Genomic DNA, 13,875 nt, shown 5'->3' on the forward strand with positions numbered 1-13,875 from the left:
GAAGAAAAATATAGAAAATTGCCAGAAATATCCTTTAAGTCCAACAATGGTATATCTGAGGTGTAATTAACTCTGCAAGGCCACATGACACACAGGTGCTATATAGTACCTGATCCTCCCATACTGTGTCACATGATCCTGATGTTTGCTAACAATCTTCTAATTTTATATATCTTTTATTGCCAGCGAACAAACCAGGACTTTGGGGTTCTCCCAGAATTTTAAGTTTGGCATGGCGGGTTAAAAAAAAATAAACTACTGAGATTTAATCTAGTTGGCACATGTGAAGTCTGAAACAGAGGCAGACTGCTGGGGCTTTAGCTTCCTGGGAAAGTTATTAACTGCTGGATGAAGTTCATAGATGGGAAATAGTGTGTGTGTGTGTGTGTGTGTGTGACAGTGGCGGCTGGTGACTCAAAAAACTGGGGAGGACAGGAGGAAAACCAACAGTTTTGATGGTATTTTTCTACAGCACTTTATCACTAAACTGTCACCCTCACTCCATTTTTTGCTTCCCTTCATAGGTCATCCCCACTACTGAATTATAAATATAAGACCTATAATTACTATAAAATAAATGATAATAACACCAAACTTCATACAAAGTTTGTATATAATGTCTACAAAGTTGACATGTTAACACTTATTATTCAAGTTACTTTAAGCTAATTATTCAATATATGACTCAGCTTAAAACAAACTGAAGAAATTGTCACAACAAGCAGCCAGACCACCTGCACTCATTCACTAATCACACAACATCAACAGGTGACTGAACAACCACTCAATTAAAAACTGGATCAATTCCACATGAATGAGTGAGTCCAGACAGCTCACTGTAACTTCAACAAGCAAACTACCCACAACACATTATATGTATATCTCTGCTGCATTCTTGTTAAGTAGATAAATTCACATAACAGCCACACAGATACATGTAACTATCAGAGATGAAATTAGCAACCAAAGAGACAGAGAGAGAGAAGCTGTATCTGACTCACGTTATCTGATGTCTTCTTCTTTCTATCATGGAGATGAAGTATTCAGGTCATAACATCCATTTGTAGCTGTTGGTCATCTTGTTTGTTAGTTAACAGAACTTTGTGGCTGCTGGTTAACCAGTCTGATATCACTAACAACAATGACAAACAAGCTAACTCTCCTGGTTGTTTCTCCGGCTGTTTCTCTCACCAGCCTCCGCGGCGGCGTCCTGCAGCTGCTGCGCTGCACAGTCCAGATCCATCCTCCCGTTAGCTTAACAACAGTGCTTAACAGTCCTTCAATGGATATATAAAGAGTCCTTCAGGGCTGCTACAACAAGCTAAATGTTGGCTAACGGAAGCAGCTATATACTGCTCCATAAAAGAAGTGACACTTTGTCACACTCACGTTAGGGGTGTGCCTGAATACAAGTACGTTATTCGGCAAAGCACAAATAGTGGGTTTTTTCCGAATATTTGTTTCATACAAATATTTTTTAAATGATTTGTTTTTTGGAAAAATAAATAAAACAAAACACATTAAATACCAGCGAGCAGGTCGGTTACATCACTATCTCAGTGTCTCTCCTCTGCTCCGCTGTTATGTCTATCAGCAGGTCTCAATGAGGGGAGTCACATCCACCTGCTACATGATGCACATTTCTTAATTTGGACATCACTTTCATTTTCATCTCTAATTTTCTAAAATAATAAGTGTAATCAAAAAACAAAAACAGGACTTTTAAGCCTCTTTCCACTTTTATTCAAATATAAATACAAATAATTTTGCTACCTAAACAAATACAGATACAAATACAAATACTGAGCTCTCTGCACATCCCTAACTCACGTCCTTCACAGTGGTAGAGAATAGAAGATGAAATCTGGAAACTATCATTGGACCAACATGATGTCAATATTGCATTCTGGTTGTTGATTGGTTAAGGAGGAGCGCCAATTAACGTGTCTTGGCCAATCACAGATTAGCATGAAAAAAAGTACATTAAATTGAGGAAGGAGATCCCGCCCTGAGGAGGACAGCAGGAGCCTGTCCTCCTCTTTCCCCCACTCCCCCTCCACTGCTCCCCCACCACCACTTCACAAACACTGCCCTTTCTCCTCCTGCCCTGCAGGTGTCACTGTTGAAACATTTTAACCAAAATAGATTTTTTCCAAAGAGAGAAAAAATATTTTATAAATAATACTGAGATTTGGTAATGGTTTATTTCAACCAAATATTCTTTTTTATATTTTGATCTCCCTCTTGCCTCTCAAAAAATAGAGGAGGAACAACCTCCTCTGCCTCTATGGACCAGCGTCCACTGGTGTGTGAGGACGACTGCAGACACGACTCATGGCTGAAAAAAGTCCTGCACATCTTCAGCACTTTGTAGGTGAAGAAACTCTGACTTCTGAAACCAAACCTGTTTCCTCGGTTGGGACGCCTCCATAGCTAACCATGCACTGAGCTAATTAACGTTAACAAGTAGATTCAGACAGAAACTAAACCAAAATGCTAGACATTAGGGGTGTGCCTGAATACAAACGTTATTCGGCAAAGCACAAATAGTGTTTTTTTTAATGAATATTTGTTTCATACAAATATTTTAAAAAAGATTTGTTTTCTGGAAGAAAGAAGAAAACATGTCAAATACCAGAGTGCAGGTCAGTTACATCACTATCTCAGTGTCTCTCCTCTGCTCCGCTGTTACGTCTATCAGCAGGTCTCAATGAGGGGAGTCACATCCACCTGCTACATGACGCACATTTCTTAATTTGGACATCACTTTCATTTTCATGTCTAATTTTCTAAAATAATAAGTGTAATCAAAAAACAAAAACAGGACTTTTAAGCCTCTTTCCACTTTTATTCAAATACAAATACAAATAATTTTGCTACCTAAACAAATACAGATACAAATACAAATACTGGGCTCTCTGCACATCCCTAACTCACGTCCTTCACAGTGGTAGAGAATAGAAGATGAAATCTGGAAACTATCATTGGACCAACATGATGTCAATATTGCATTCTGGTTGTTGATTGGTTAAGGAGGAGCGCCAATTAACGTGTCTTGGCCAATCACAGATTAGCATGAAAAAAAATGAAGTACATTAAATTGAGGAAGGAGATCCCACCCTGAGGAGGACAGCAGGAGCCTGTCCTCCTCTTTCCCCCACTCCCCCTTCACTGCTCCCCCACCACCACTTCACAAACACTGCCCTTTCTCCTCCTGCCCTGCAGGTGTCACTGTTGAAACATTTTAACCAAAATAGATTTTTTCCAAAGAGAGAAAAAATATTTTATAAATAATACTGAGATTTGGTAATGGTTTATTTCAACCAAATATTCTTTTTTATATTTTGATCTCCCTCTTGCCTCTCAAAAAATAGAGGAACAACCTCCTCTGCCTCTATGGACCAGCGTCCACTGGTGTGTGAGGACGACTGCAGACACGACTCATGGCTGAAAAAAGTCCTGCACATCTTCAGCACTTTGTAGGTGAAGAAACTCTGACTTCTGAAACCAAACCTGTTTCCTCGGTTGGGACGCCTCCATAGCTAACCATGCACTGAGCTAATTAACGTTAACAAGTAGATTCAGACAGAAACTAAACCAAAATGCTAGACATTAGGGGTGTGCCTGAATACAAACGTTATTTGGCAAAGCACAAATAGTGTTTTTTTTTAATGAATATTTGTTTCATACAAATATTTTAAAAAAGATTTGTTTTCTGGAAGAAAGAAGAAAACATGTCAAATAACTGAGTGCAGGTCGGTTACATCACTATCTCAGTGTCTCTCCTCTGCTCCGCTGTTACGTCTATCAGCAGGTCTCAACGAGGGGAGTCACATCCACCTGCTACATGACGCACATTTCCATATTCCGTATAGAAACTAAACACAAAATACTGGACATTAATAGTTTTTTTTACAGTCGGCTGTATCAGGAGTTTACAGGTAGAAAACTGCTTTGTTTTTATTGATTGATCTGTTGATTGTATGTACACGGCCACAGTAGCTCTGTATGTCCGCAGTGAAACCAGAGAGCTCACAGAGAAACTTGATCCATCATTATAGATATGTTTATTTTAATAAGTTCAGTGAATCAGTGCGCTGATTACACAGCACAGCACAGTGTAATCAGACGAGAGTGTGGCCTGACACACAAACATCAGCTGACTTTCTCTGTGATAACACTAACACAAACAAACTACTGGAAGCACTCAGTAAGTTGATCCACATAACGTAGGTGACTCCAGCGTGCTGTTTGTTTTATGATCCTTTGAAAACAGACTCGATAGAGAAAAACGTTTTGTAAATGAAAATAAGCCTCAGGAAAGAGATGTTATGCTGCTGCTCACTAACTTTGTCTCTGCTTTCTTTGTCTTTGGTGCTCTGCTGGACATAAACACAACGTGAGTCAGTCTGATTGGACGTCATGTCTGCAATGCATTCTGGTTGTTGTAGGATTCCCCCCTAAGAACAGTATAAATAATCTACACATTTGTTCTTAGTTTTCTATAGTCAAAGGGCACCTAATTCAAAAATAATTGCACATTTCTACTACACAGGTGATCTAGTTTAAAGAAATCCTCATATTGACAGCGGTGAGTTTTTCCTTTAATGTTTGAAAACTATAATTTCAACATACAGTCATTGATTCTTGGCTGCTGGTCTTCATGGATCCACATCGACATCAGAAAACATTAACAACTATTGAAAATGATACAGTATCAATAAAAAACTAAAAATAAGGCTGAAAACACAAACTATAAAGATCAGAAAATAAAACAACTAAAACAACATGAACATATTTTGGAATAATGAGACAGCAGCAGGACAGAAGCTTCAGAGATTAAATTCAGCCACTTTTCCCTTTAAGAAATAAATTACAGTAATTATAAGAACCATCATCATCATCATCATCGTCATCATCATCGTCTCTAACTGCTCTGTTTCACTGTCACAGAGACCTTCAGTGGGGAAATCTTCAGTGGGAGTTCATCCCAAGTGTTAATGTATGGAAACAGTGTGTCAGTGAAAGTGTGTGTGAAGGTGTGTATGTGTTTGTTAGTATCAGGATCAGAGAACGACAGATTTCCTCTGTTCCAGTCCAGATTCACTCTGATCCTCTGGAGCTTCTTCTTCACTGGGAGATCAGTGTCTGGAGCTGATGACAATGCTGAGTATTTATCTCCATTGAACCGTATTCTCCATAATTCAGACTGTATGCGTCCCTTCCTCTGGACAGACTCTGATAACACACCCAGTCTCCAGCTTGTATTGTCTCCAACCTCGACATCCCAGCTGTGAGTCCCTGAGTTAAAGCCCTCAGAACCCAGAACAGACCAGAAGTCAATCCTCTCTGGATTATCAGGAAGCTTCTGTTTCTCTCCTCCTCTCACACTGGTCAGATCATCAGACAGGATGAGTCTTGGACCAGCAGTGTTTGGATCCAGAATGACAGGAGTGTAGGAGACCATCTCCTTCATGTTGTTCCAGATGTTGAAGGTCAGGTTGCCCAGGTGTTTGGCCTGGTCTATCAGAGCTCCTGAGGGCAGCTGTGGATCATCCAGCAGGGGGCAGCGCTGGACTCTTTCCACTGCAGCCTTGTAGTTGTGCAGGAATGAGACGTCTTCAGCTCTCAGCTTCTCCTCTGTGGCTCTGACTGTGTGTGAAAGAGCTGCTATCTCTCTGCTCAGAGCTTCCATCTTCTCCTTCATCATCTGACTCTTCTGCTCCCCTTCCTCCCTCAGAGCAGCCATCCTGGCCTCCTCTTCCTCTTCTAGAAACTGGTGAAGCTTCTTAAACTGCTCCTTAATCTGCCTCTCTGTGTGTCGGGCCTGGACCTTAATGTGTTCTGCTGTTTGATCAAACTTCACTTTAACTTCTTCACAAACCTTTAACTTCTTCTTTAAAGGCTTCAGAGTTTCCTCAAGTTTCTTCTTGTGTTGTCGTGCAGCTTCATCGACGGGTCTGAATCTGTGGTTGGTGTGTTTTTCTGAATCTCTGCAGACGAGACACACTGGCTGCTGATGGTCCAGACAGAAGAGTTTGAGTTTCTCAGAGTGCAGACTGCAGAGAGCCTCTGAAGCTCTCTGATCTCTGTCCTGTAAGAAGGACTCACACAGGTTCTTTAACGCCAGGTTACAAGGTGGTTGTTCCCTTGAAGATCTTCTCTTACAAACTGGACACTCACGTGTTGGTCTCTGTCTCCACCAGGTCTTCAGACAGTCTTTACAGAAGCTGTGGCTACATGACAGAAGAACAGGATCTCTAAAGACGTCCTGACAGACCGGACAGCAGAGATCCTCCTCTGATCTGGAAGCCATTTTGTCTCCGAGTGAAGCTGAAAACACAGCAGACAGAAAGTACAGTCAGTCATGGCTCCCCTCCCTCCTCTACTAACCTCACTGACATTTACTTTCACTTTGACTCCAGTTTTTAGTCAAACTCACATTCAGTGTGTGGAGAGTCAGCAGGTTGAAGCAGCAGAGTTCTAGTTTTCACTTTTCTCTCCTGTAGCTGTTCTCACTCAGAGGAAGCTGTTAGTTTGGTCTGAAGGTGAATCTGATCGTCTGTTTTGTGTCTGTACGAGTAAAACAGTGCCCACTGGTGGGACGAGAAGCTAAAGCAGAGGGAGAAATCACCGGACGATTCACATTGAACTGGGACACACAAGATCTTCCAGCGCGCAATGAGTCATCAAGGGTATCAGCTGCCTCCTCTCTCTGTGAGGAAGAGAGAGGAAGTGTGCAGTTCGACAACGCCTATGAGACTTACAGGCAAACTACATGCTCCCTGGAGGATGAATTAGATACAGATAAAGCCAGGACAGCATATCTCGATGCCTGTGAGACTTATGGACAGAAGACACGCTCCCAGGTGGACAAATTAGACCCAAACAAAGCCAAAGCAACATATAACGACAAGGAAATGACAGCCTGTGGATCAGAGAGATGACACACCTTACCTGTACAGAGCCAGAAAAAGGAGGAATGCAGCCAGAAGGGGTCACAGTATACAGAACGACGATACCGAACTGACGACATAATGACCCCCGTGCTCATTCCCTCCCAAAATGTGAGGGGACTCAGCTCCCATCACCAAGAGGAGCTCACACAGTGGAAGATGAAGTGGAGGGAAAAAGACGCTGAGCAATATTACGTGAGGAGTTTACGAGAGCAAAAGAACGCCTAGAGGAGCGTCTGCAGAAAGAGCAGAGAGAACGAGAAATGCTAAAAGATTTGGAAAAAAAATGGCTGGTGCTGGAACATCTGGAGGAGATGGAACAACTGGAAGAGATGCAAAGACATTCAAGAGTATTAGAAGGGGAATCAATAGAATTGGCGGAATGGACAACCAGGCCAGAAGTCTCTTTCAGCCCCTTAGATATGCAACTCCGAAATGGAAAAACTACAGGATCAAATGCTAAACAGGCACCCCTTCGCCAGATGCCATTAGTGACCAAGGGTCGAAACCAGACTCCTCAATATACTCCGTGGTCCTTCTGTGACATGATCGGTCTAGCAGGAAGACTGCCAGACTTGAATGAGGGAGCTAATAAGTGGATCACAGCATTAGAAGAAAGCACAGCAGGAGTCACTTTGGCTTTGGGTGACATCAAAGCATTGCTCATGCACATGGCAGGAACTGCTGCTACAGAAGAAGTTTTTAAGGGAGCACACATGCCGGCGGTGCTGTTAGGAAACAGCCACGATCCATTAGGATTTAATGGATATCGGAGCCGAATATGGGCCCAGCTGAGGAAACATTACCCTGAAAAGATGGACCCATCTAAATTGGAGGGAGAGAGGCTAAGGGATGAAGAGTGTCCTGCAAAATTCCTAAGGTCTTTTCAAAATAAATGGAGGGAAGAAACTGGTGGAGCATGGAACGAGAACAGCACAACTGAAAGCCTGTTCAAGGTTATGGCAAAGAAAGCCATGCCACAAGAAGTGCAAAAGCGCTTGGATAATGTAGTGGGGCTGATGAAAATGGACTGGCCTCTGTTTTCTGAACATCTTGTACATCATGTGGAAAATGTGAGAAAAGAAAAACAGAAAGAAGCAGAGGTAAATAAAAGCCTGGCTAGTAAGCTCACCCAGCTCCAATTGAATGATCTACATTCCAAACAAAAAAAGGAAAAAACAAAAATACAGGCTCCAGTAGTGGCAGTGGAACAACCTTTAGCGCCACAGTCTGCAACACCCCAGACACCCAAACAGCCCCAAGCGCAGCCTGAAGTCACACCTGTGACGCCACCTGCTTCCCTACCACCTATTCATGTGCATGTTAACCAGCCTCAGGTAAATCAAGGGCCCCCCTATAGAGGACAGCCGAGGTCAAGGGGAGGAAACTATCGCCCAGGGAGAGGAAGAGGACAAAATCCACAGATGAACAGACAAACACAGTCCCAAAACCAGTCCAACCCTAACCAGGATGAAGAAATGTTGTGTTGGGGGTGCGACCAGAAAGGACACCGCCGAAGGGACTGCCCCACCAATCCATGGGTGGGACCAGCCAAAGATTGGCAATAGGGGCGCCTAGAGAAGCCAGAGGGGGTACACATGACACCGGTCGTCTCAACACAACCACAAGAAGGACCCACTGTTGCCGTTGAAATACAGAGTCGAAAATACACCTTTATGGTGGACACAGGAGCCACATACTCCTGTATAGGCAGCGGAGGTTCCTCACTTCCCCTCTCAGGACAATCCATCCAAACTGTAGGCTTCTCTGGGACAACCCAAATAATTCCCCTAACATGACCGGTGCATATGATAGTATCAGGAAAATCAATAACGGCACCCCTACTCTATTCAGAAAGCACCCCTATCAACCTATTGGGACGAGACATCCTGTGCCCACTAAAGGCAACTATCACCTGCACCCACACAGGTCTCAAATTGGACTTAAAAGACAGTGTTTCAAGCATGATGACAGTCCAAGTGCTAAAGGAATTTGAAAAACCAACTACTCATGTTCAGCCTGCAGTATATTGGATTCAATGGCCGCCCAACTCAGAGCTAATACACCAGTGGAACACCTGGAAAGCATGGGTACAAAGAGAGCTGCCCTCTGCATTTGAACCACAACTGCTGCTGCACTGTACTATGCTGTATGATGAAACCCAACAACACGTGGATTACAGAGAATGTTGGAAAGAGCTGGTGGGTGGAAAAATATTCTCCATGGTGTGTCAGGACCTCTATGTAGGACCACAAGGAGCTGCAGCAGCAGTCATCCTGCCACCAGAATTGCGCAATTGGTTCCAAGTGGCCAACTCCACCCCACATGTCACTCTCATGGTTGCAGTTGGAAAAAAGGCTAAGGACATGGGACCTATGGTGAAGGAAGCCTTACAAATAACAACATGGAAACCAACTCAAAAAGACCATGTGCAGTCCTCTGCCAGTGGACAATATCTGAAAATATCCCTACGAACTTATGATGAAGGCACTGGGATCCAAGTGTTGCTCAGCCAGAGATCTCCTACTCAAGCGCCACTCTCAGAAGAATACAGTGTGCTATTACTACAGATACCTCAGGAGCTGTGGTCACACCATAAAACAGATGTAGGGCTGGTTAGGTCAGCGCAGCCGGTCCAAATTAAAACAAAACAGGACATCATATTGCCGTATATAAAAAAAAAAAAACGCTAAAGCCCCATCAAATAGCAGGTATAGAACCCACTATCAAGGGCTTGGTAGCAGCAGGCGTGCTAAAACCAACAAAAAGTCCGTGCAACACACCAATTTTTCCTATCAAGAAACCACACTCAAATGATTATCGATTGGTACATGATTTGCATGCCATTAACACTATTGTAGACGTAGAAACGCCAGTGGTCCCAGACCCACACACTCTGTTGTCTAATATTCCTCATGATGCCTGCTGGTACACAGTCATTGATCTATGTTCAGCATTCTTCAGTGTACCATTGCATCTAGACTCACAATACTTGTTTGCCTTTACATATAAAAACCAGCAGTATACTTATACACATCTTGCACAAGGCTACGTGGACAGCCCATCAATTTTTAATAGAGTTCTAGCCAATGATTTGCAACATCTAAATGTCACTAGCACAGTGCTACAGTATGTAGATGATCTGTTGGTTTGTAGTCTGACAAAAGAACAATGTGTACAGGACTCACTCTCAGTTCTACAGGCTTTAGCAAGAGGGGGACATAAGGTGAGCAAAGACAAATTGCAGTTTTGCCAAACACAGGTAGAGTATTTAGGAAGACAGCTATGTGGCAATAAACGAGCAATCGCTCCCTCACAAATCGAGGCAGTATCAAAAGCTCCAAAACCTCAGACAGTGGGCCACATGCTGTCATTCCAGGGAATGACTGGATTTAGTTGACCGTGGATCTGCGACTATGCTATAAAAACAGCCCCACTACGCGGCCTAATTCGTGCTGCAGGACAAATGGCTCAGCTGAGTTGCAATGGACTGCTGAAGCTGAGGGCGCATTTTTGGCTTTAAAACACGACCTGCAACAAGCACCAGTGTTAGGTAATCCTAACTATGCTAATGTTTTTCATTTATATGTTGCAGAAAAAGCAGGCTATGCGTGTGCGGTACTAATGCAGGAAACTCCAACAGGTAAGCAACCACTAGCATACTATAGTACCAAATTGGACAACATTGAAACAGGTCTGCCACCCTGCTATCAGGGGTTAGCAGCAGCTGCCTTTGCCTTTCAGAAGGCATCAGCTATCACAATGGGCCATCCAACCATTTTGTACACATCTCATCAGCTCCACGCTTTGATCACGAGCCCCAGATTTGTGTTAACACAAGCAAGACGAACAGGCTATGAGGTAATCCTCTCAGCCCCAGAACTCACAGTTCAACGATGCACTATAGTTAATCCAGCCACACACATGATGCTGCCTATAGAAGGCACACCACATGATTGTGTCCAGTCTACAGATGTGTTCCTACGTCCTCGTCAAGACCTGCATAACCAGCCTATAATCGCAGAACTTACACTTTTTGTAGATGGTTCTTGTTTCAGGGATGCTACAGGAAACCACGCTGGATATGCTATAATACAGTTGCATCCCGACGATACCTTTACGGAAGTACAAACATTGAAATTGCCTCAGCCTTGTTCAGCACAATTGGCAGAAATTAAGGCTTTGACTGCGGCATGTCATTTGGCTGCAGACAAAACGCTGAATGTTTATACAGACTCACAGTATGCATACTCAGTATGCCATGTTCATGGAATTATTTGGAAACAAAGAGGTTTTTTGAGAGCAGATGGCTCTCCAGTAACCCATCGGGAGGCTATATCAGCTCCATTGGAAGCTATACATCACCCTAAGGCACTAGCCATCATCAGATGCGCAGCACACCAAAAAACAAACTCATTGATTGCCAAGGGTAACAACAGCAGACGAGGCTGCAAAACGTGTAGCTACGTCCACATGTATGGGACCACAGCTAGTGGCAGAAGATTGTGAACCCCTAACAAACTTAGCATCCCTTATTGCAGCACAACAGCAGTCAGGTCCATATGCACATTCTGCATGGCTCCAAAGGGGGGCGGTTAAAATAACAGATGAGGGTCCCTCACAGGGGCTATGGCGCAGTGCACAAGGCCACTTTGTTCTCCCCACATCACTGATACAAATTGCAATTCGTGATGCACATGGTCAGGACCATTGTGCAAGGGGGGAGGTATTGAGAAGGCTTCAGAAGGTATGGTGGTCGCCATATTTAGCGGCTATGGTAGATAGAACATTGCATGAATGTGAGGTGTGTGCACAGCATAATGTAAGGAAAGCATTTTCAGCACCAATAGCACACATCCCACCACCAGAAGGACCGATTCGCCACTTAATGTTAGATTTCATAGACATGACAGAACGAGTAAAAGGGTTTAGATACATCCTGGTGGTAATCGACAGATTCAGCAGATGGATAGAAGTGATCCCGACGAAAGGTCCGGACTGTAGATCAGTAGCTAAATTCTTGTGCAAAGAGGTTTTTCCGAGATTTGGAGTACCAGATAGTATCAGTTCTGATAATGGGCCGTCATTTGTAGCAGAGACACTCAAAATAGCCTTAAAGATGTTAAGGATCAAACAAAAGTTTGGGTGTGTGTACCATCCACAGTCTCAGGGGGCTGTGGAAAGGGCAAATGGTACCTTAAAGACGAAGCTCAGGAAAATTATGGCAGATAGCCAATACAAGGTTAACTGGGTGGATGCTTTGCCGTTGGCATTGATATCTATGCGAACGCAAGCTAACAGACTAACGCATCTAACACCGCATGAAGCGCTTACAGGGAGACTGATGCCGGTTCCCTATTGTAGGGGGCCATATGAAGGGCCACCCCTTGAACAATGTGACAGAGAACTAACATGTTATCTGCAACATCTAACTCAAATACACAAGGTTGTGTTCCAACAGATAAAAACTGCGGCTGAGAGCAAGGACGTGGAAATCCCAGAACAACTGAGGACAGTTGAGCCTGGTGATTGGGTCTACGTGAAAGTATTCAAACGAAAGTGGGATCAGCCAAGACGAGAAGGACCGTTTAAGGTGATCCTAGCCACCCCAACTGCACTGAAAGTAGAGGGTAAGAGATTTTGGTTTCATCTCAACCATTGCTGCAGAGCACGAAGCCGACAAGAACCAGAAAGGGACGGCAACGCCTCCCAACTGGAAGATAGACAATAGCACCGACAAGAACCAGAAAGGGACGGCAACGCCTCCCAACTGGAAGATAGACAACAGCACCGACAAGAACCAGAAAGGGACGGCAACGCCTCCCGACAAGAGGAGAGACAGCAGTGCGGGCCTCAAGGAGAAAGATCACAAAGATTAGCTGCTAGACGTAGAGAGTCAGTAAGCAGTGGGAGGAGAGACAGATAGAGGGTCAACCAGTGGTGAGCCAATGAGTAGTAGCTCAACCCCAGTCAGACAGAGTCGTGAGGATCCAACAGAAGTCAGGGAAACTTCAGGTGCCTCATCAGGAGAGGGAGTATCAGCCGGAGCCATTCCCATTGAATGTAACCCACAGAGTTACTATAATTGGAAGACAAGAGCATGGGAGGAGTCCAGGGAGTAACAGACGGAAAGCGTTGCTACTAGTAGTTTTGGGGATGGGTTTAATGCTCACTAGGTATAGTAGCACAGGAAGAGTGTCAGAAGAAGAGCAGTTGGAAGAGTGCGCCCTAGCCACAGGCCTAGTAGCAGCATTAGAGGGAAAGATATGGAAGGAAGAAGTAATTGCACTCACATAAATAAGATCAGCCCAGTACAATCAAACCCTAACATTAGGACCTGGAGACGTGAAAACAGACACATATGCAGTCCACCAACAATGCCTGACAGAGGGGATAGTACAAATACGGGTGCAATGCTCTCACAATCAGTGTACAAACATAAGGTCCAATCACACAATGACTGCCGAAGAAGCGATCAAATTGACTCGGGTGTATGTGAACCAGTTACCAAACCTAACCAAAGTTAGAAGCTTGCAGGAAACAGTGCACCGAATTGATGAAGAGGAGGTATTAGGATGGGAGAGCAATTTGTTTTATCAATTGGTAAAATATTCTGCTAGACAGGTCAGCCAACGCGCTTGTATTACATGCTATAACTCAAAAAGACTGCCAGAAATAAAACCAATTCCAGGGATAAAAGAGGAAACATGTTCCTAAACATCTACCAAACAGCATGCCTTACTTTATATATAGTACTACAAACACTGCGGCAATACAATGTGAGCAAGTTATAATAGACCAAGGGCTACCACTGATTGTTATGAACAATAATAGGCACTACAGTCAGTTCATCTTACCATCCCTAGACAACGGCACAAGACCACTAGCAGATATATTTTGGCTGTGTGACGACAACCAA

At 43.7% G+C, this 13,875-nt stretch overlaps 1 protein-coding gene across 1 annotated transcript; it reads right to left on the minus strand.

Annotated features, from left to right (window-relative positions):
• Positions 1-4,066: 4,066 nt before the first annotated feature.
• LOC137180837 (nuclear factor 7, brain-like) lies at positions 4,067-6,569 on the minus strand. Its single transcript, XM_067586098.1, has 2 exons — positions 6,443-6,569; positions 4,067-6,333 (listed from the first exon to the last, which is right to left on the minus strand). Exon 2 carries the CDS (start codon positions 6,314-6,316, stop codon positions 4,928-4,930), a length of 1,389 nt encoding a protein of 462 aa, XP_067442199.1. The 5' UTR covers positions 6,317-6,333; positions 6,443-6,569; the 3' UTR covers positions 4,067-4,927.
• Between the last annotated feature and the right edge of the window lie 7,306 nt (positions 6,570-13,875).

Source organism: Thunnus thynnus, chromosome 4 (genome assembly GCF_963924715.1).
Source record: "Thunnus thynnus chromosome 4, fThuThy2.1, whole genome shotgun sequence".
NCBI classification, from domain to species: domain Eukaryota; kingdom Metazoa; phylum Chordata; class Actinopteri; order Scombriformes; family Scombridae; genus Thunnus; species Thunnus thynnus.